This window comes from Octodon degus, unplaced genomic scaffold (genome assembly GCF_000260255.1).
Source record: "Octodon degus isolate 3935 unplaced genomic scaffold, OctDeg1.0 scaffold00072, whole genome shotgun sequence".
Classification (NCBI taxonomy): domain Eukaryota; kingdom Metazoa; phylum Chordata; class Mammalia; order Rodentia; family Octodontidae; genus Octodon; species Octodon degus.
This window is the reverse complement of record NW_004524648.1, coordinates 7650092-7673221: the sequence shown is the minus strand read 5'-3', so window position 1 is coordinate 7673221 and position 23130 is coordinate 7650092. Positions and strand designations below refer to the sequence as shown.

Genomic DNA, 23130 nt, shown 5'->3' with positions numbered 1-23130 from the left:
GTGTTCAAGAGGCTGAGGCAGGATTGCTAAGCTACAAGGTGGGCTCAAAGCCAGCCTGAACTGCATAATAAGACCCTATCTCAAAATAAATAAATAAATAAATACAAATTAACCTCATTTTTATTATGTCCCAAGTACAGCATAGATCATATTCTAAAAGTTAAAAATTATGTGTTGTTGAAATCTATCTTACAGCTTTGGAGCTTGCCCAGGGGCTGGGGAACTGAGACCCTGGGCTCTCTGCCCTCCTCTGGTTAATGTTCAAGCCCAGAAGTGCATTTCAAAAACATACATGATCTTAAAAAAACAAGCTGACTTGATGAGACTTTATATGACATGCATGATAGATGGAGGAAGTAGGAAGCCTGGAATTAACTGGAGGTGCATGTTTCATGGAATTCAGTTCCTTGGCTAGCAGGTCCTCTTCCAGAGGCCTCTCTGGCCCTGGCCTAGGTCTAGGTGGCTCTCAGACTGCGTTGCCTAGCGCATTCCCTAGGAAGAGCCAGCACAGCAGGGCAGGCCAACAGCTTTCTGCCCCTTTTCCTTTGGCAGATCCCTTCCTCCACTGGATCTGACCACGCTTCTGTCTTCTCTGGAAACCTGTACCAATGCAGAAGCACACAAAATTCCCTCTATAAAATACTCATCCCTGGGCTAAGCCCTGCATGGACCAGGACCCTGACTTCACTGGCGTCTGAGGGACACCTTCCAAGAGCAAACCCTGAGGGATGCCATTTGTCTTTTACCATTAAGCCCTGGCCTTCTAGCAAATTCTCAAGATACCCATCCTCAGGGGGTCTTTGCCTGCATCTTCTCAGACCCATGGGGGAACCCAAGAGCATAGGCTCCTGGAGACCAGCCCTCCCCGGGTCTGCTGGGCGTGGAGGCTCCAGTCCTGGGAAGAGCAGTGCAACCCATGATTTGAAGGATGAAACTAAGCCCATACATGATTAAAAATTTGGAATCATGAAATTTAACAAAAGCACAAGTTGATTAGAATGCTATGAAGATCAGTCCTGGCCACATCCCTGTCTTTGTCAAGCAGGGAGCCCCCCAACCTGCACTGGGCTTCCGTGCCCTCCCTTCTCTGCACACACACCCTGCCCTCCCCAGAATGCCAAACCTTGCTTCTTACACTAGATGCGCTTAAGAGAACAAGGGGCTATGGGGAAGAAATGAAACCACATGTTGTTCACACTGATTTGGGTTAAGGAAACAGACCACAAGCTATATAAAATTGAGATAAACTGGAAAACTCAAAGGAAAGTACCATATCTACTCCCAGTCCCTGGAACAAAAAGATCACATTTAAAAATCCACAGTGTGAATTCTCACCATGGGTCAGAAGGGTGGAAGACTAAGGTTTCCCTGTGACTCTGACAACTGTACCCTGCGCCCTCCCCGACTCAGAAGAGGTCCTGGTGTAGGAGCAGGCATACAGGTCTGCTCCTCAGGACTAGAACGGAGGTCTCATTACTTTCTAGGGGCAGCCAGAGCTTGGATTCCGACACCCAGCCTGAGACCTGCTCTCAGCAGGCTGTGTGGGTCCACGAGGGGGTGGGTGGGCCTTGGCCATACCAAGCTGGGGAGTGGGATCCTCCCTAGGAATCATTTCTTTGGTTGCCTATGCCAAACACTGGCCTCACGCATGTTCCAATCTTTTTTCACTTTCTTTTTAATTCCTTTATTCTATACCCAAGTGAATGGTCCTTATATTTCACTACTTTAAAAACAAAACAACAACAACAAAAAAAAACAACTGAAAAGGGAGGTAGGTAAGTAGGGATAGAGAGAGCACAGAGAACCTAAACATGCCAAGAACCCGACCAGAAGAGGATGGCCCACGCAGCTGCCCAGCGAACCTGATTCCTCTGGACCCTGTGCACCCCAGGCACACAGGGCCACCCCAGGACAGGAGTTCCCTCATCCCTTCCCCCTCACCAAGCTCTAACACCAGGATGTGAAAAGCAGCCAGAGAGCCTGGGAAGGGCAACCTCACTCCTGGAAGGACCACCATCTTGGTCATGCTCCCAGCAGGTTGGGCAGGGGTAAGAGCCATCTCACTAGGGTATTTCCTCACCTCATCCCCAGAGGTAGAATCATTTTATCCAGTATCTGAAACACGTGCTTCCAGTTCTCATTATTCCAGTAATCTCTGATAGCACGTCACCCCCCACACTTCCCGAGCCCTCTGCCCCTGCAAAGGGCCCACAAAGTGCAGGCACAGCTCCCCCTGCAGGTGCCACTCGCAACCACGGCCCCACGCTCACCCCACGGCGCTCAGGGCCTCTGCCGCATACACCAGTGCACAATATGCGTGGCGGCCAGAGGTACATTTATAGTGTGAGTATGAATGTGGAGCCAGCCCGTGTCCTTGAGCAGGCCTGCCCCTTGGTCCTGGCATCCTGAGGCTGCTCTGCAGCTAGCCTGGCTCAGTGTTTGATCTCCAGGATGGAGGGGTTGTGGTCCAGGATGGCCAGGATAATCTTGTCCATGTACTGCCTCAGCCGGAAGTTGATCTCCTCCTGCTCCTTTAGGGCTTCCATGAGCTGAAGGAATAGAAGGATGATCAGGGGCTGGGCCTAGGCCGAGCTGCACCCCAGACTCCCAGACTTGCAGTGGGCCAGTGCCGAATAACAAGAGGGGCCTGATGAAGCAGCCCCTGGCCAACCTCAGCACTCCGAGGCCAAGACAAGAGTCTATGGCAACGTAACTGGTTTGTGGAGGGGCCAAGGTGTGCGTAATTCTTTGTAAAGGCTGAGAACACTGCCCAGAGGTATTTGTAATGGAGTCACATTCACAGTCCCAAGACCAAAGATTCATGGGGCTGTTGGCTATAGCCTCTGCTGTAAGGGTGCCCTCCCCACCCCTGCCACGGGCAGCTCTCAGCACATTCTGCACAGCGTACTGCACTGCTGCTCTGCCCTGGGCTGGTGCCAGCTCCCCGGGGACTCAAGGCCAGAAGCCACCCCTAAGCCCTAAATCCAGGCAGAAGGAAGTGACATGGGGTCTTCAGTTCCCCTTAAAGGATAGTTAGGTATTCTGGTATTGTGACAGAAAGAATGGTCCATGGCCAGAGACCGGGACCCTCTGCAGCGGGAGGAGCCCGCGTCCTTAAGCTGTTACACAGTCCTAGAGCTGGCCAAGTGAAAACACGCAAACAAGGACCCCTGGTTCCCTTGCCTGCATGGCAGCACAAGTACCCCTGATGGGTCACTATAGAAGAAGGCACTGGTCTGGCATTTGGGCTCTGGGCAGCCTGGGGCTCATGGTCCCAGAAGGGAGCAAGGGTGTAGGACCCACATAAAAGGGCCAGACCCCACAAGAGAGCAAGAGGACATGGCTACCTCGTCGCGAGAGGCTGTGTCTATTTCTGCAGCCAGAGACTGGGCTTTGGTCTGAGTAGCAAAGAGATTCTTTGCTTCGTAGAGGCTGAGGCTCAGGATCTGTCCATTCAGGTCATCGTTCTGATCTCGTAGTTTGTGATTCTCCTACAGAGACAGGATAGAGATAACAACAGCTCCCAGAAGCAACTGGAGCCTGCTGGAACCCACTTCTCTGCATCCACTGTCTCTTCATGGCTACCATACCCTCCCTCTGTGTCACGGCCAGTCCCAGCAGCCTACAGATGATGTAGCCTTTGCCAGGTGCTGGGGTGGAAGGACTGAATGGAACCTGGTAAGGGGCCTGGCATCCTGTGAGTTCCTGGGCTTGGAGGGGAGTTTTGGCCCCACTCAGAGGAGCCGTGTCTCCTTGAGTCAGACGCATGGTTGCCCATCCCTTCCTGCATAGCCACCCTGCCATCCTGGCTCCCACTGAGGCAGTGCAGCCTGGGGCCTCTGGGCAGGTAGCTGGCTCATTCCTGTGGCCCCAGGCTCCTGCTTTGGGTACCTTTGCTCTTGAGGACAGCTGACCGAGGGTCACATTCCCAAGCTCCACCTCCTGCCTAAAGGCCCCTATGGCTCACACCTGAGACCTGGGAGCTCTTCCTGGAAGGGTCGGTTTAGGTCCACTGAGGGCAGCCGGCCACCAGCACCTCTGTTGCAGGTGGTAACTTGGGTGACAACCTCCAGCTGCAGGGTCTGGCTGAGCTGAGCAGACCTCACTCCTCTCCGGGCTGCTGCTCCTTCCTGACCCACTCCTTTATTCCCGGATTGGTTTCCAGTGAGGACAGCGCTACCAGCAACTTTGCAAAGTGGGATCTCAGGCCTCGGGTCTGCTTCTGGAGACCTAGGCCAGTCAGGCACTAATCTGCAGCTGGTGTGGACAGGACAGTGGTGTGTCTTTCTTTTTATGGACACAAGAGGATACTGGGACCCATCAGACAGCCAGAGCTGTTGCTTGACCCAAGGTGAAATGGGCTGGCTGGCCCTCACAGTTTGTCACAGAAGTACACAACAGTGAGTGTGTTAACAGGGAAGGTGGTCCCTGCACTTGAAGCCCGTCTTGCTGGGTACCGGCTCCCAGCTCACCTGCTTCAGCCGCTTGACCTCATGCTCGAGCTCCACCTCTCGGGCCCTGGCGTTAAACTCGCCCAGGCTGGAGGAGGAACCGCGACCCCTGCCTGTCCTCTCACAGTCCAACTTGTACATCTGCAGGTGCTCTAGTTCCTTCCGCAGGTCCTCAATGAGCTGCAGAGAAGAGAGGCTGATTGGAGGGAGGATGAACACTGAGGGGAGGCCCAGGACCCCTGGACCTGGGACCCACCTCCTGCGTTGCCTCCCGCTCCTTTTGGAACTCAAGGCGATTCTGCCGGAGCTTGTCCATCATGCGCTTGTACAAGTCCATCTCATCCTTGAGCCGCAGGCTGGTGTCCTCCAGGCGGTCGGACATGCGCTGCCGCTCCTGCAGCCAGAGGAGAGTTTCCAGACAGGGGAGCATTAAGCACAGGCACCTCCCTTGGGAGCAATCAGAAACCTCGAGTGACAGAGCCCTCTGAGTGACAGCTTACAAAAACAGTCAGGCCCCTACAATTCTAGAAACACTGAAGAACATCTCAGGTCTCGAAGGTCATTCAGTGGTACAGAGAAGCTGGCAGAATCTGTTATCCCAAACCGGAAGCTAATGCTCTCCTTCAGGACTACCAGGAATACACAGCACATGTTACATAGCGACTGTAGAAAACTCAGCAAGTCAGAAATACAGAAACATGCAGCGTTATTCCTTTTTTTTTTTTCAAATTTTATGGCAGAGTAGTTTTTTTTTTTTTTTTTTTGAATTGTAGAAACTATCAACTAAAGACCTCTCCCTCATGGTCAACTTTGTTTCTCTGTGGATTTGGCCTTTGCCTAGATCTGCTGCTTACCTCATCCAGTTTCTCTGTTTGAGACTTGAGTCGAGACACAGTTGTTCTAAGCTCAGTATTTTCTTCCTCTAATTGCTGAACCCTAGAGAAAGGAGGAGGACATAATCTCAGGAATGCAGAAGGGAAATAATCTCACAAGACAGTGACAATCTGCAGCTCCCCACTGCTTGCTGGACAAGGAAAACCACACAGACACTGACATAGACACACACACAAAGCCAGGCACAGTGGCAAACACCTGTAATCACAGCTCTTGGGAGGCTGAGGCATGAGGATTGTTGGAGTTTGAGACCAGGCTGGGCTACAAAGTAAGCTCAAGGCCAGCCTGAATTGCATAACAGACGTTGTCTCAAAAAGACAGACAAAAAAAAAAAAGCTAAAAGAAACAGGGAAAAGTCAGATATGGTGCTGAACACTGTAATCCCAGCACCTGGGAGGCTGAGGCAGGAGGATCACTGAGAGTTTGAGGCTAACATGAACTGTACAGTAAGTTCAAGGACAGCCTGAATTGTATGGTGAGACCCTGTCTCAAAAAAACAAAATAGGGCCGGCCAAATAGCTCAGTGGACTGGAGCACCTGCAGGCAGGCACAGGGGCCAGGGTTTGATCCCAGGGTCGGCAGTGCCGGCCCCACCCCTGAGGCGAGATGAGACTGCAATTGAGACTGGGCGTGGTGGCACACGCCTGTGATCCCAGCTCTTGGGAGGCTATAAACAGGTGGATCCCTGTGAGTCTGATCTAGTAGTGAGACCCTGAACACCCTGTAGACCCTTCCCTAAAATACAAAAAACCAAAAAATAAAAAAATAAAAATAAATAAATAAATAAATAAATACAAAAAACCAAACCAAACCAAAACAAAAAATCACCATCCTCTAAAAAAAGAATAAAAGACACTGGAATAACTACACAGTGCCTGCTAGGTAGTGGCACAGCACCTGCCTGGCATGCACAAAACCCTCAGTTTGATTCCTAGCTCCAAACCAAACAAACAAACTACCTATGTTGAGGCTAGGCTTGTGATATGTACTTGTAATTACAGTAGTGGAGAGGCTGAGGCAAGAGGATCACTGTAAGTTTGAGGCCAGCCAGGACTACAAAGTAAGTTCAAAGCCAGACAGAACCATATAGTGAGACCCTGTTTCAAAAAGTCCAAAAAGGACAGTTGGGACTAGGGAGATAGCTCAGCCAAGTGCCTTCCTGGCAAATGCAAGGACCCGGGTTCGATCCCCAGTACCATATAACATGCTAGCCCCAGAACCCCAGGCATGCTGGCCACCGAAACCAGGCATGGTGGTGCACATCTGTAATCTCAGCACTGAGGAGGCTGAGATAGGAGGATCAATACAAGTCTGAGCTGCATAGTGGGACCCTGTATCAAATAAATAAATAAATAAAGCTATGTTGAATGATAGATGTTAAATACTCCTAATCCAAAAGTCCAAAATGCTTCAAAATCCAACATCTTGAGCACTGACGTGATCTCATAAATGGGAAATTCCACAGATCACGAGACTTTCATACACAAATTTAAAATGTTGTACAAAACTATCCTCAGGTGATACATATAGCTGTACATGAAACATAAATGAAGTTCATGTCTAGACATGGGTTCTGTTCCTGAGATAGCTCATTATGCATATGTAAATACTTTAAAATCTGAAAAGTAAAACAAAGAAAACCCTGAAATCTGAAACCCTTCTGGACTCAAGCATCGTGAGTAAAGTCTACGCAATCTGTGTACCTTTGAACTTTCTGCCAATCAGAGCAAACTAGTGATAGCATTTTTAGTTTTTCTATAAAAAGGAAACATTTGTTTGTAAATAAGAAGGTAGGGGGTTTGTTTTGCTTTGAGGTAGTCTTGCTTGTAGTGCAGGCTGGCCTTGAGCTCACTATGTAGCCCAGGCTGGCTTCAAACTCGTGGTGATCATCCTGCTTCAGCCTGTGGAGCGCCGGGCTCATAGGTAATTGCCACTATGCCCCATCACAAGGTAGAATTCTTTTTCCATGCATCCTTTGAAGCCCGGAACAACACAGCAGGGGTGCTTCTCCACTAGAACCCACGAAGTCTTCCTGCGGCAGGCTGGAATGGGCCCTCCCAGAATCTGCCCTTTGAAGGCAGTAGCCACATGAGCTCTCCATTCCCCCACCAGTCACCTCCTGCAGGTGTGAGCTGCACACTTGCATCAGGTGCCTCCGAGGTGTGCAGGCCCTGGCTCCCACGCAACATGCCTGGGTCAGTGTTCACACAGGGCTGTCTGCAGTGAGTCCATGGGAAGACAGAGCCTGGTGTTGGGGTGGTGTGGCAGCCAGGGGCGTTGGATGGATCAGCGTGCACAGTGCCATTTCTGGCAGATTCCGGTAGGCACCAAGACCGGGATGGATTCCTGGCTCCCACTGCTACCCTCAGAGCTCCCTAGCAGATGCCCCAGGCCAGTGCTAGCGAGGAATCCAGACCTTCAGGGAAAGTGGCTTGACCTGAGCAAAGCCATCATCTGTGACTGGGTGACTCAGAACAACGCAGACATGACATGCATGAATAGCACCGTGGGAGCCGTGCAGAGGCCCTGCTTAGGAGAGTTCCTGGGAGCTGGCTTTCTGTGTGTCATCCTCTGGCCCATATGTACTGTCTTCTCCCAGCTGACTTGCAGGCACCCCTGCCTGGCTGGGCCTAGATGCAGACTGGGCGAGAGCTCTCACTCTCATGGTGATACCCGCCCCCCATACACCAAGTTCTATAAACAGCAGCTTTTGCAGCACAATCCAAATTTAAAATGCACCCTGCTGATGAAGTTGACAAAGCAGGTGCCAGGCCCAGGGGAGTCAGGACAGGTGCCTCACCTGGCCCAGCTGCCAGCCGCTGCTTAGCACTCTGCTGCCAGACTCCAGGATGCCTGCATGGCGTCAGGGCCAGGGCCAAGGAGTACCAGGACACAGAGGGCTGGGGCTGGGCCGCTTTGGCCACTATGAAGGCAGAAAGGCCTCACAGCCTCACCATGTGCAAGTGTGCCTCGGCTTCCCCATCCCCTGGCTGAGCAGGGCAGACAGGGAGGGATGGCAGGTAGAGGGAGAGAGAGGCACTATGTCGGGGCACAGGGCTAGTGGGGACCAGTCCAAACAGTCAGCTAGCACTGCTCCGCTTCAGGGTTCAACATTGAAGCCACACGTACACCTGAGGCACATGTGTCCACAGGAAACCCAGACGGGTTTTCTGCTCCCTTGGCCTCTGGCCGGGCTCCTGTATTCAGGGTCACAAGGATCTAACACCAGGGGGAGCTCCAAGTCTAGACATCAGACCAAGCCAAAGCCTATTGGTATGTCATGGTTTGTTTTTTTTAAAATTATTTATTTATTTATTTGGTGCAGGATCATACCTCAGACTTGTTGCACCTCAGACTTGTGATGATCTTCCCGTGTCAGCTTCCCTAGTGCTGGGATTACAGGCGTGTGCCACCACACTCAGTTTCTGGCCCAATGATCTGGGGCCAGCATAGCATGTGGTACTGGGGATCGAACCCAGCTCCTTGGGTTTGCCAGGGAGGCACTTAAGATTACCATACTATCTCCCTAGCCGAGTTTTTTTTTTTAAAGAGAGGTTTCACTATGTAGTAATTCAGGCTGGACTTGAACTTACTTTATAGCCCATTCTGGCCTTGAACTCAGGGCAATCTTCCTACCTTAGCCTACTGAGTGCTGCAATTACAGGTGTGTGCTACCACACCTCGCTCTCCCCTATTACTGACCTGTTTTGTTCCCTTTACCTGACATAAGTACTTATCTATGTATTCCCTAATGAGCACACCATATTTAAGGTGTCGAAGTGGAATTGTTGGAACAAGGGGCTCAGTTCTCCGGTCTCTATAATGGATACAGTCCCCCAGGGTGCAGGCTGCAGGGCGTGTGGAGGTGCAAGGCTCTGGGCGCTGTGGGCGCTGTGTACCTGGCGTTGAGCAGCTCCAGTTCGGTGCTCTTTTCCCGCTCCAGCTTGCTGTAGGCCTCACGGTGTCGCCGGGCCTCCTCCTCCAGTGCCTGCTCAGCAGTGGTCTCCTGGTCCTTCACCATCTCCTCTAGCTCGTGCACTCTGAGGAGAGGGCACAATTCAGGGCAAGTGCCTGTGGCCCTGTGGTCTCATCCCAACCCAGGGAGGCCCAGGGTCTGACTGAGTCCTAACATGAGGGAGGACTGAGGGAGGTGGTAGAGTGTCTTCCAGACCTGTGGGCCAGCAGCTTTGCTCATGGATGAATAAGGAATGCTGACATCTAAGACATCTAAAGAAAGGTGTGCCAGTCACACGGCACCAAGTAGGCACAGAGGACAGATGGCCATGGGACAGCCCAGTCCTGAGAGGAACAGCAGGCCACATCACACTGGACAGTCTCAAGTCCCACCTCCTCTTTGCTCTGTTTTCTAGGTCATTAGGCACTGTGACTCCAAACATGGGTACATCCTAGCCAGGGGCTCAAACATCCCAGACTTGGAACAGGGCCGGCCCACGGATGGTTCTAGCCCACCACTGAGGCCTCCCTGACCTGTCAGTCTCAGGCACCTCTCACTGCCAAAAGTCTCTGTACCCAGCTGACCTGTGCTGTACAAAAGGGCCCATTTGGGGTCCCACAAGGTAGGGAGCCAGATCCCAAATCAACTACCAAGTTTCCTGCATCTGAAAGGATGATCAAATCTAGTCTCTACTGGCTCAGCGCCACAGAACTGGGAAGGTTATGCTCCATGGGACTCCGCTCATAGCAACACCTGGAGCCTTCCTCTGCAGCACTCGTCCCAGGAGGACCCTTGTCCCTGGTGCAGTGAGAGTCAACAGATCCCAGTCCTGTCCTACACCAGTCTGGAGGCTGCACTCTGGGAAGCCCTTCAGGCCCTGAGCCAAAGGCAAGCTCCTGCGGTTACAGGGTCGGCCCTTCATCCCCAGAGCAGAGACCCCAGCCTGACCTGTGCACCAGCTGTGTATTCTCCTGCTTCAGCTTGCTCTTCAGGTCCCCGCTGGTCAGGCTGTCATTCTCTAGCTCCGTCACCTTCTTTTCCAGGAAGCTCACCTGCAGCAGCAGGGTAGGGTGGGATGGGGAGGACCTCTGAGGCCACAGCACCGAGACACTGATGCTCGTGACTGAGAACTCTAGAGGGCCATGCATGAACAGAAAAGTGTGCATGAATGTGGGGGGCCATGTGACCTGTGCCCCTGGCCCTCACCTGGGCAGCTACAGGGCCTCCCATGTCTCCAGTCAGTAGCCCAGAGTGCTCCCCACTGCCTACAGGCACGTGCATACATTGAGTCCCTTCTTTCTGCATTATGCAGGGCCTACCTTCTCTGTGATGTCATTGTCACAGGAGTCAATGCTGTCACGGAACAGATCCTCTGTGCTGCCATTGCTGCTGCTGAAGTTGCTGTTGTGCATGAGCTGCCTACAGAGGTAGGAGGGCAGCAGTTACAGAGGCCCCTCAGGACAGGGGCATGACCGAGGCTGTGCGGTGTGCAAGCAGCTGACACCAGCATGCTAGGGGCCCCAGGGAGGCAGGCGGCCCTTAGCCACGGGAGGAGAGCATGGCCTGGGCTCCACACCCAACAGAGGAGTGCTCAGAGGACAGCACAAGCCACCAGACCGTAACTCCCTCTTGCTGCCTCTGAACACTCTTCACCCCAATGCTAGGAAGAAACTACCAAGTGAGCACAGCTGACCTAAGAGCCCTGCTTCCTCCAGCTAGAAAATGCCGTGAAGGCAGCCTGGATCCACCACTGGCCTAGGGTCAGGGCCTGCAGAGGCTCCTTGTAAGATGTGTTCTCCGCTATGCTGGGTCCATCTGGGGAACTCTCAGGAGGGTGAGCTACCCACTCCCTGCAGGGCACCAAGCTGGGGGTGAGAATGCAATCGAGAGGACATTTGAGGAGGTCACCCCTGCAGGATTGCAGCTGCCATCCTCCAGGGATGCCCCTTTCCCTACTCCCTGAAAGGCAATAGCCAGGGTCTGAGCCACAATCTGGGTGCTTGCTGGCAGCCCTCAATGCCCTGGGTGTGGACCTGGGGCAGTCTGTGGGATCCCAAGTCAGCCACTGCAGGATTCCCCCAGAGCGAGGTGGCCTCTGATAGGGTGTATTGCACCAGGTCTCTGCCAGTTGGAAGCCAGCTCCTGCTCCAGAGTGGAGGGAAGAGCACCAGCAGCTGGGGTGGGCTTTGTCTCTGGCATCCCACAGATTGCCCAGGCTGAGGTCACTACAGGTTGATGTCTGGTGGGGGGCACGCGTGGGTCAAGGTCAGGGAAGAGGCCGGCCTTCCTTCTCAGAAGCAGACCTAGTCATTCGGCCACGGCCCTGGGACTGCCTCACACCTCTGCTCATTCAGCCCCACATGGCACGGGATGGGTTTGTGCTGATGGTATGGAGCCTGGCCAAGTGAACAGGAAAAGCCCACAGGGTGGGGGGTGGTTACCGTCCAAAAGCTGTGCTAGAGATCTTCCGGTTGGGGCTAGAGAGAGAGACAAACAAACAAACAAACAAACAAACAAAAAAAGAAAGAAAGAAAAACAACAGTCATTGGACAGATAGGGCCCTGGCTTACCCTGGCTCCCTCTGGGCTTCCTCCTCCACTAAAGGGACTTCATCTGCTTGGTCCTGAGAGAGGCAACCTGATTTCCCATTGCAGGAAAAGCCCCCAGGACTGGACGTGCTTGGAGAGCACCCTCACCGCCCAGCCCCAGCATGCGCCTGCCTGCTGCTTCTCCCTTCCAGCCCCAGCCTGGTGGCCTCCTCTGCCACCACCGGGCTGCAGGTCTTACCTGTTGGCCTTCAGGTTTTTCAGCCTGGCTTCCAAGTCGTTTAGCAGGTTGATCTTCTTGCAGCACTGAGAGCAGTACACATCCAGCAACTCGCTATTGTAGGCGTGCCGCATCTTCCTCGGGGTCTGTCCCGCACTGATCCAGAGGAGGGGAGGAAGTCACTTCCTTAGCCGCTGGCAGGCTGTGCCCTGCCCACCCTGCCCCAAGAACTAAATGGGTGGCATGGGAGTAGAAATAAAGCAACACGGCAGCGCTCGTGAATACTCTCAAAGAAAAGCTCGGGAGATACACTCATGTACCAGATAAGGAACGGTGAGAGTCCATGTGAGAAGTAATGACTCAGGTGGGTGGGAAGTCACTCTGAAGAGCCTTCTAACACCAAGATTCTAGGAGGCAGGACGACATAGCCCTGGAATCCACTCCTCAGCCTCCCAGGTCAGTAACTGTTTTCCTTCCCAAGATGGAAGCGGAAGGAGCGACCCGACTCCCAATCGGCGTTCAAGGACAGCGCCCTTAACCCCCACACAGCACAGGACAGAGGAATGGCAGTGAGCTCGGGACTCTGCCTTCCTGATTCCCTGGAGGGAAGCTAGATGACTGGTTCTACCATTCTCTTGGACTCCAAATGCATCCCAGATCAAGGGGGCCACCTGGAAGACACTGAAGAGCCCAGGTCTGAGTAGACGTTGGTCCTGGTCTCGTCATCGGGGCTCGGGCTGCTGGGAGCACAGTCCACATCATCTCCCTCGCCATAGTCTTCAAACTGTTCCTCGTTGCTGATGAGTGAGGCAGTGGAGTGCGTGGAGAGGTCTGACGTCGTCATGGATGGAGTGTGGACCAGGGACCTAGGGGCCGGGAGCACCTGCATTAGGGAGGGGCTGGGGCACCCCTCGCACTACAGACAGCGGGAGCCTCATCAAGTCTGACCTGGGGGAAGCCCCCTCAAGGCAACGCCTCACTACAGACACTTTCTGCATGAGAGAGATGCGAACCCGTGCTACCCAACGTAGTGACTCGCTGGTTACTGCTTAATGACCTAGCTACAAACTAGCTTTAAGATGACAATCAAATTATAGTTAGTAAAGTGGAAAACTTATTAGTGAACCAAGTTATTAGATTATCAAACAGCTGTAGAAAGGCTTATAAAAATATTGGCAATTATGTAGAGAAATGAATATAAATTAAGTTAGACATGACTTGGATGCTTTTTTTTTTTTAAAGACTGAGTGTGTACAAGGTCTATGTGTGGGGAGAAGACACAGGAAGAACACTACAATGGTGACAGGACTTGGGTTTGTGGGAGGCGGTTTCTGCCTTCTCACTTTTCCTGTTTTGAGTGTTCTTTAATTAACACGCACAGCTCATATATTGAGATGATAACGCTCTTCTAGGTGAGCAGCATCTCGTGGGTTAGTGGGGCACTTCTAGTCCGAAGAATCCTAATCCCACAGAACACAGGTCAGAGACCTCAGGCTCTGGGCCCTTTCATGAATGACCTGTGGTGTGGCCTCTAAATTGTGCAGGCCGGGCTGAAACTGTCCACAGTCTGAGAACGAGAGAAGCACAGCGCATCGCCCACCCAGCAGCTCTTTCCTTCCATCACTACCTTTACAATACTGCTCACAGACCATGACCTCCCCAACCTTACTGAGCTTCACACTCAAAAACGCGAAGCCTGACCACGGCAAGAAGCACAGCATGGGCTACGGCAGTAATTCTCAAAGCATATCCCTGAGGAACCCCAGTGTTAAGGACAGGGTGCTGAAGAGAAGTCTCCTGGGATGGATTACGTTTCTTCATTTGTCTCCCCTCCTTCCTTAGCACTTCAGGGTGGATTAATCATACTGCTCCACTCTTTCTCTTGCAGATTTTACCAACTCTTGGCACCCACTGCTTGGCACCCACTGCTGGCGGTCAGTCTGTCTCAGGCAACAACGGCACTGACAAATGGCAGATGATTAACTACAAGATCAACAGCCAGGTGTGGTGGTACATGCCTGTTATCACAGCACCCAGGGGGCTGAGGGCTGAGGCAGAAGGATCGGATCACTGAGTTGGAGGCTAGCCTGGGCTGCACAGTGAGCTCAAGGCCAGCACGAACTACATGCAAACCCTTGTCTCTAAAGCAACAACAACAAAAAGAGATCAACAGGGCTACCTCAGTCCACAGCTCTTCTCAATGGGTTGGCTAAGCATGGGTACAGCAGAACTGCTCCCAGGAAGCAATGTGGGACCCATGAAAGAGAACGCACCCCAAAGAGCGCCAGCCGGAAACCAGAGCCCTCAGAACTGCTGGAGCTTGACAAGCTCAGCATGGCGAAAACATGTCAGGTTAAATCACGTGGTTACTTCTTAGGGGAAAATGATTAAAAAATTAGCAATGCCATGTGGGCCAAGCATAATGGAACCACCCTCTTCCCTCTCTCCTGTCACCTAATTCTGATGCCCGGGTCACTACTTCCAAGCACCAAGGATTGCCCACAGTGTTGGGGCTCAAACACAGCCAGGTGTACAGCCAAACACTAGCATGAGCTACACCCCAGTCCACTTAGTGATTAGGTCTTAATCAATGCAGAAAATGTAGATTATATAGCAAAGCAGATGGGAGGTCACTAAAATAATCATCATCCTGCCTCCCAGACATAACTGCCCAATTTTTTTTTTTTTTTTTTTTTTTTTTAGGGAAGGGTCTACAGGGTGTTCCGGGTCTCACTACTAGATCAGACTCATAGTGATCCGCCTGTTTACAGCCTCCCAAGAGCTGGGATTACAGGTGTGCGCCACCACGCCCAGTCTCAATTGCCATCTCAGGGTGTCTCAGGGGTGGGGCTGGCACAGCAGGCCCAGGGATGGAACACACACCCCTGTACCTGCTTGCAGGCGCTTTAATCCACTGAACTATTTGGCCAGCCCTAACTGCCCAATTTTTAAAAGTGAATCAAGAATGCAAATCCCATATCATAAAACAAGATTAAAACTTGACTTGGCACAGCTGCGTATAATCCCAGAACCATTTCTACTGCTGAACACTTGGGCTGCCTAGAGGTTTTTGCTATGAAGAATGCCCATGAAAGTCATGCCGGTGAGGTAAGTCTCTCGTGTGTCTCAATGTGTACTTCCTGGAAGGACGGCCCTGGACGGCATTTTTGGCCCAGAGGCCTTATGCTGAGTACCTTCCAGTTTTACTCACTTGTCCTCTGGCAGAAACAGGCCCCCAATCCCCCGCTCCTTCTCCTCAGCGGGACTCCCGACAGACCCCTCCAGGCTCTGGGCGCTCTCCATGGGGCTGTCCATGTCTGACTCCTGGGGGCCCTCAGGCAGGGCCAGCGTCATAGCTTCCTCTTCCTCATCAGGAAAGAAGCCAGGTTCCCTGGGGATGAGCTCGCCATCAGTGAAGGTGGAGCCCGAAACCTCGCTGCCCTGGGAAAGACAACAGAACGGAATGAGCAGGTCAGCTCGCTGGGACCCAAGCGCTCCTCGTCAGACCATGAAGGCATCAACAGGCCTGGACAGCAAGGATGGGAGCCCAGGAGGGCCGAGAGCCTGATGACCCAAGGATGAGAAGGCCTAGAAGGTGACCAGTCTTGGGGGCTTCACACTATGAGGAGCTAGACCTCAGACAGCATCCACCGAGGAGACGCAGCCAGGCTAACCACAGTTCCCAGGGCCCCAGCCCACAGGCCAGAGCCTTCCTCAGTCTGCATAGGATGCCAAGTGACTTGAAGGAGGTGTCTTGGCGATCTGCATTAAGGACACATCTACGCTGGGTGGCCTTCAGAACAACCCTGGCCTCAGAGTGCAGTGCAGCACAGCAGAGGGGCGTCTGCCCAGCCAGGCCCCACCTCCATGACTGCATGTCACGGAACCACATTTCTTCCTGGTAAAGCAAGAATGCCAGGGGTTTTACAGGGCACTGACTGCAGCATTTCAGTTAGCCCCAGGCACACAGTAGGAACTCAGTGAATAAATTCGGGCCAGAAGATGTGACGTCAGCTATGGAGATGAGTGTCAGCCTTGGCACTAGCATAGCCAGGCTAGGGAGCAAGAACCCTAGGCCTGGGCCGGGTGTGGTGGTGCATGCCTGTGCTCCCAGTACTGGGAGGCTGAGGCAGGAGGACTGATGCAAGTTCAAGGCCAGCCTGGACTACAAAGTGGGTTTAAGGCCAGCCTACACTACACAGCAAGACCCTATCTCAAAATAAACGAATTAAATTAAAACCTTAGGTCTTTCGCTTCTGAGCTCCGGTCCTCACTTGCCCACTTGGGGTCCAGGGCCCAACACAGCACTACACAATGTTCACCTACAATAAAGAAACATGTATGCCTTCCCTGAAGCCAGCTCAGAGAAGGGCTCTGGCTCTGCTCCTCAGAGTTCACTCTAATGCTAGAGGCAGCTCCTGGCAAACTATTCCTTGGGCCTGCTTTGCTTCTGAGGAGGAAGGTACTTTCCATGTGGCTCCACATCTATCTGCTCCCATGGGGGATGGTCCCCTAGGTTCTGTGGCATGCTCCTTGGCTGGAGGACATGCTCTACGAAAGTGCTTCCCTCACCCAAGATTGCAAGAAGGGTACCAGAAATGTTAAAATCCTCTGCTAGTCTCTGACAAGAACAGCTTCCAGAGCAATCCCTTGGGGCCCCTCCTGTCTTCCTATTCTCCAATAAACCTTTCCTATTGAAAAAGGAAAGAAAGAGGAGGGGAAGGAAGAGGAGGAGAGGGGAAGGGAAGGGAAAGAACAGAGGAGAGGAGGAGAAAATAGGTTCCAGGATATCTGAAGAGGGAGACAGGCTTGCACGCGCCTGCCCATACTCATGGAGTCCTTGAGGGTGTATCCCAGCAGGAAGCCCCTAGGTCATGAAAGGATGGTGATTTATGAGCTGGCCTCTTGCTTGCTCCATAATACAGGCTGAGCACCAGATGGACCAATCAAGTCAGGCACCCCTGACTGTGGAGAGCAAAGTGCTGAGTAATTAAACCACCCCAAATGTCTACAGGGCTCATTCCACCTAGCCGCCACTAACGTGATCCCACATGGGTGCAAACCTTTCAGATCTTGCACCCTAACCAAGCACTTTACCAGCAAGCATGAAGCTGCAGCCAATGGGAACAAAAAGAAACCAACATTACCAAATACCCACCTCCTGCCACAGACGAGCTTGAGAGCTCATGTTTTCTTTCATTTGCATTTCCTAACAACCTCCAAGACGCATAATGTGAGTCCCCTTCTACTGTCAAGGAAACAGGCTCCGAGCATAGCTTGCCAGAGTCCTCCAGCAGAAGCCTGAGGACCTGGCCTGCTGCTGCTGTCCTACCCTTGCTTCCACTTATTGCCAGTGTCTCTATACTTCATGCATTTTCAAACCTCAAAGTTACAAGGAAGAAATGCACATTACTCATTGTGATACCCAGATGTTCTGCCTGATACAGCCATTTCCAAATCCACCTGCTGCCGACGCCACAGGAGACACTGGTCAGCCCAGGGACACTCAAGAGACACAAAAAGGGAAGACTGCCCACCTGCCAAGGGAGCCCGGGCTCACGGGGAGCAGTGTGCACGGTCTGCGTCCTCACCTAGCCATGACCAAGCGCACGCCCCACCCCGCTGGCCACAGACAAGCTCAGCACTTGGCCAAGTGTCTTCTTCCCATCTTCACCACAGCCCTATGATGAGGGCTCCTTTCCCCCTTTTTGTAGGCAAAGAGCCTTGCCTGGGAGGGTGGAAACTGGAACCTGACTGTGTCACCAACACCTAGTCTCTCCCCCTATCTGGGGCCTGTGGAAGCTGTAGCCCGTGGGGCTCCCAGAAAATAGGCAGTAACACCTCAGATATCTGACCGGCCTTTGGGAAGCTCAGCTTCGGCTGCCTGGACACAGATCCGGGGCTTATATGGTGCATTCCGCCCACTGGTAAACCAACTCCCAGTACATCACAGGTGGGGTCCCTTAGCCCCTCACCCAATGTCTCGGTTACTTTTCTCTCATTGCTGGGACAAAATACTTGACACCCAAAATGAAGGAAGGAAAGGTTTATTTGGCTCACAGATAGTGGAGGTTTCAGCCATACTTAGCTGGCTCCAAGGAAGAATAGCACATGGCAGAGGGCAGCTGTTCAGGGCAGCCGAAACCAGCAAAGAGCAAAAGGAGGAGCTGCAGCTGCAGCAGCAGAGGCAAGCCTCTCCCCTCCTTACACTGTAATGTAGATTACCCACCTCAGGGCAGGAATAGCACTCACACCCGCAATCCCAGCACTGGATCATGAATTAATCACAAACTCTAGAAACCACCCCATGACTGTGAGGCTTTGGGGGGACACCGAGACAGAAACCATAACACCCAACAACAGTGATGCACCTGGAGGTTGGCCCAAGTTCTTGACAGGTGATGACAATGGCCTTAAGGGGCTCAACTCCATCACAGGTTAGGCAGAAAGAACACAAATAGCCCACCCTCCAGTAAGCCTAGCTCCTCCGTGGCAGGTCTGTAGTCCACACCTGCCACCTTTCACAAAGTGGCCTCTGTCTGTCCATCTCTGCAAGGCCAGGCCTTCATCCACCTTCCGGACACACACACTCCAGCTTCTCCTCTTAAAATTAGTGACTTCCTTCATTAATACCTATTTGGTCAACCCACATGTGTTTGCCCAAGGCAAGTGAAAATTTTAATTATAACTTCAAAACCATTTCTCCTACTTCCCCCCAAATTAAAAGATAGCTATTAACAACAGCTTCAAGAAAAGTAACTGTGGGCTGGAGAGATGGCTCAGTGGTCTAAAGCACCTACTTGAAACAAGCTTGGCAAAGCACAGGGACCGCGGTTCAATCCCCCAGCACCACATGCCAGCCAGCCCCGCCCCCTGGTGGGCTGAGCTGGCCACATACACACACAATAAATAAATGTAATAAAAATAAATAAATAATTAAAAAAAAAGAAAAGAAAAGTAACTGTATGGGGCTGGTAAGATGGCTCAGTGGTCTAAAGCGCCTACTTAGAACAAGCTTAGCAAAGCACAGGGACCGCGGTTCAATCCCCCAGCACCACATGCCAGCCAGCCCCGCCCCCTGGTGGGCTGAGCTGGCTCCCCCCCACACACAAATAAATAAAATTAAAAAAAAAAAAAAAAGAAAAGTAACTGTATACCTTGATTAGTTCAGGACAGTCCAGTTTGTTCGAGTCCCAAACCCTTTCACTCTGCAACTGTACTGAACAAAGCTTTCCTGTTCACCTTGCTCCTCCCCGCAGCCACAAACCCTGGCCTTAGCCTCTACTCCCTGGGTCCCTGGGGAAGGCCAGGACGGGAACTGCTGGATGGGGGCAGCCTGCTCTGCCCCCCACCCCATACCCCATGCAGTGAGGTACTGGCGGCAGCACTGGAAAGTGGCTCCTCTCCTACCCCAGTTGCTCCCTACTGGCTGAGAGAACTCGAAGTTCTAACAAAACCATGCGGAGCCAGTGCCTCTGTTGTCTTTAAAAGTTGCAGAGAAAGAGGGAGTAGTCCATAATGAAGTCACCCTCACAAGGTGCAAGGTGGCTGGGAAGGTGCAAGGTGGCTGGGGCTACGGGCTTTCCGAGGCTGTGAGTGACCCTGCAGGCAGGTCACCTGGGCACAGCTCCTGGAAGCAGCTGCCTTGTGGTGTGCACCCAGGATATCTTTGGGGGATGCAGAGGGTCGGAAGATGAAGCCACCTGAGAAAGGTTAGATAAATTCTGTTCAGGTGGATACAAAATGCCAGCCTCATTCCTGGGCAAACCCAGAGCTGATTTTGGTGAGGTGAATTCAGCCTGTGGCAGCCCACAGCATGTTGGGGTCTTTCCCGCAAGACCTGGGGGTAGTGGCAGAGAGGATGGAATTGCCCTACCTCATCTTCCTGCTAGAGGAGACTGGCCCTGTGTACCCACAGCAGTGCCCTGTGGCCCCCATATCCCACTCCATAAGGCTGGCAGAATCACAGCAAGAATGGGCTTCCCAAGGGCCTGGGTTCCAGGTAGCCAGATGTCAGTGAACAGGTCCCAACCCAAGGTAGCTTCTGACCCTGCTCCCCAGCGCTCCCCTTTCCTCAACTCTTTTCCCAGTGTGTGCAACAAGTATTTGTGTGAGACCTTCCAGGCACCACCTAGTGTGGCCCTAGCCATGGGGACAGGTCTAGGCCTTGAGCTCAATAAGAACTCAGCTGCACAGAAAGCTGTGGCCAGTATTTTGGGGGACTTGAGGGAAGGGACAGATACTCAGCAGCAAACACTGGAAGTTGTGCATGGTTCAAAATGTGACTTCCCAGGGTTCTGATCCTGGAGACCTACACAGCCCTGAGCACAGGGTTCCTGTCCTCCTAGGGCCCACGGTCAGCCCCCATGGGCCATATTTATGTCCACACTGCCCCAGGTTCACCTCCTTCCTATGTTGAGGCCTCCCAGGATTGAAGGATAGAGCAGAGGCAGTATGTCCCTCTACAATCCTGGGGACCATTCTGGGTGGGACCAGGTGAGGATTTGGCACTGGAGCCTGGCAGATGGGAAAACCTGTAAGTCGTGTGTGCCTGAGCCCTCCCCTACAGAGAGGGCGTTCTCAAAGGCTACTCTACCTCAAAGGCTACTCGAGGACCACACGTGACAATTTCACAAGCATCAGACCACAGTTGTGGGAGCATAAGTCCTGGTCTGGCCTCTGGAGGGGCTGTGTAGTAGTGGTGGCTGAGCCACCCCTGCAGCCAGGGTCCCCAGCTGGTTAACTGGTAAGGTCCAGCCAGGTAGGCAGCCAGACTGGGGCTTCGTACAAAGAACTCTGAGGCCCAAGGCTGGGAAAACAGGACTTAGCTGGCTGTCACGGTGGGGCAGGTCTGTGCCACTAGTGCCCTGCGTTGTTGTGTCCCCACCTCTACTTCTCTACCCTATTTCCAGTTGGGGCCAGACAGAGCTGGGCCCCACTAGAGTGGGAGTCTGGAGGCACACAGGCTGCCTGCGGAGACCCTCTGCAGCCTAGAGAGCTATGTCCACCCGGCAGCAGGCCCCAACGTCACCTCTTCCTCTGTAGGAAGCTGGCAAGGGCTGAATTCAACACAGGCTGAAAAGGCCCAGAACTGATACATGTGGGCGGCATCCAGACCTTGGAGTGGCTCACAATGGCCCACTGTCTCCACGTTGGGGCTGCAGCAGGGCCCGCATCAAGCTGCTTCGTTTGGCCCTCAGCCTGTCTCACCTCGCCTGGCTGGGGAGCTGGCTCAAGGTCACATCCACCAGACCGTTTTCCTGGCAGCTAATGCTCAGAGGCCAGCGACTGAGTGACTGCGTTTCCTTGATCCCTTTGGGAAAGATGCTGAACAGGAGCCTCAGGGATTCTATGTCTAGATCCCACCAGGAAGGCATCATGGAAGGTGATTAACAAGTATAGGCTGAACCGAGCCGTACTGCGGCATCCTGAGCTGGGAAAAGTGCAACCGCAGGAGCCCAAGGCCTGGCGTGGTCACTGCCTGGCGGTATGACCACTGTGCCAGCTCTTCAATTTCTGAACTCCTTCTACAAACAGTGCTGAGAGTCCTTATGTGCCGGGATTGCTGTAGCGAATCTACAATGACATCTCATATCTCAAGGATGCTAAAAACACGGCAAGAGGGGAGGAGCCGGGCATGGTGGTGCGAATCTGTAATCCCAGCACTATGGGAGGCTGAGGCAGGAGGACTGCAAGTCCTAACCCAGCCTCGGCAGGTTAGCTACTTGGTAAGCTCCTGTCTCAAAAAAATAAAAATAAAAATAAAAAAATAAAAAGGGCTGGGGACACAACTCAGTGCACAGGCCATGTTCTATCCCTAGTACCACAAAGGGGAGAGGAGGGCTGGTCTTTAGGGACATAACCTGGAGTGGGTTCAAGTCCCGCTCCACTATTTACAAGCTATATAACTGTTGGTTTACTGAACCAAGGTTCAGTGCCTCAGTTTTCCCATCCATTAACCATGATTACAATTAAAAGAGTTAGCAAGTGCTCTGAGCACTTGGCAGTCTCCACACTATCGTTGTCACCAGCGTGCTCCAGAGCTACTGGCTTCCTTCTAACCAGCCTTCCCTCTGACCCCTGGTGACACACTGGGCTGGAGGGAGGTTGGGCTCAGCTTTGGGAGGCCAGGTTTTTTGCAAGCTCTGGACCTTGCCCTACCAAGACTGGCTGCCTCTGCTCCCCCCAGCAGGGTCCTGTCCAGCCCACTCCTTCGGAAGGTCTGCCTCTGCATAATTACAGCTTTAATAGGTGCTAGGATGAGATGCCCCAGGGAAGGGAGTCCAGGAGGCTCTGGGGATTGGGCTGCTCCACCCCCGGCTCTGGCAACGTCTCTGCTCCGCAGGCAGTGACTTGGAGCCAAGCACAGCTCTGTGGGGACAAGACCAGATAAAAATAGCCTGGGCAGGCACACTCCAGCTTCCCTCGCAGCCAGGCACCTGCGGGTGCATGTGGAACACCACCACAGGGAAGGTGTGGGGGAGAAGCTTGCTGCCTGCTAGGCCAGGCCAGTAAGGGAACCTGGATGCGTCCAGCCATCGGACCACCTGGGATCAGAGAGAGGCCTGGGCAGGATCCCACTGGGTCTTTCCATGGGCAGCAGAAGCCTCTATTTACAGAGCGGACTTGCAGGTGCCCAAACTCCTAGGTCCAAAGGGGAGTGGGAGGGATTATGGGGCTAAGACTCCCCCTAGCCCATGGCGTCTCCATCACTGTCATCACACAAAGCTGGCAGCAACAACACAAGTTGGTGTGCAATCCAGAGCTTGGTAAGAAACTCCTGTGGCTGCAGCCCCGGCTTGGAAGTCATCACAGCAGCAACACACACTTGCTCAGCTGGTCCTGTATCCTCTTCTGAAACACTGATGTTAAGGGGTGTCAGAAGACTGGGAAGGGGCTGGGGAGATAGCTCAGTGGTACAAGCGCCTGCCTGGCAAATGCAAGGTCCTGAGCCCCAGTGCCACAAAAAAAGAAGAAGAATGAAGAAGAATGAAGAAGAATGAAGAAGAAGAAGAGGAAGAGGAAGAGGAAGAGGAAGAGGAAGAAGGAGGAGGAGGAAGAGGA

General features: G+C 52.8%; 1 protein-coding gene across 2 annotated transcripts in view; it reads right to left on the bottom strand.

Annotated features, from left to right (window-relative positions):
- Positions 1-44: 44 nt before the first annotated feature.
- Positions 45-23130, bottom strand: part of Rab11fip4 (RAB11 family interacting protein 4) — a 43947-nt gene continuing 20861 nt past the window's right edge. The window contains exons 2-13 of one of the 2 annotated variants that reach the window (XM_023719867.1): positions 15278-15507; positions 12738-12932; positions 12088-12222; positions 11742-11777; positions 10620-10719; positions 10249-10352; positions 9245-9385; positions 5306-5387; positions 4708-4845; positions 4473-4631; positions 3348-3491; positions 45-2549 (exon numbers count right to left, since the gene is read on the bottom strand). In XM_023719867.1, coding sequence (XP_023575635.1) covers positions 2433-2549; positions 3348-3491; positions 4473-4631; positions 4708-4845; positions 5306-5387; positions 9245-9385; positions 10249-10352; positions 10620-10719; positions 11742-11777; positions 12088-12222; positions 12738-12932; positions 15278-15507 — 1581 coding nt within the window. In that variant the 3' untranslated portion in view covers positions 45-2432. The remainder of the gene's footprint in view (positions 2550-3347; positions 3492-4472; positions 4632-4707; positions 4846-5305; positions 5388-9244; positions 9386-10248; positions 10353-10619; positions 10720-11741; positions 11778-12087; positions 12223-12737; positions 12933-15277; positions 15508-23130) is intronic. The other variant, XM_023719868.1, reaches the window with a different exon arrangement.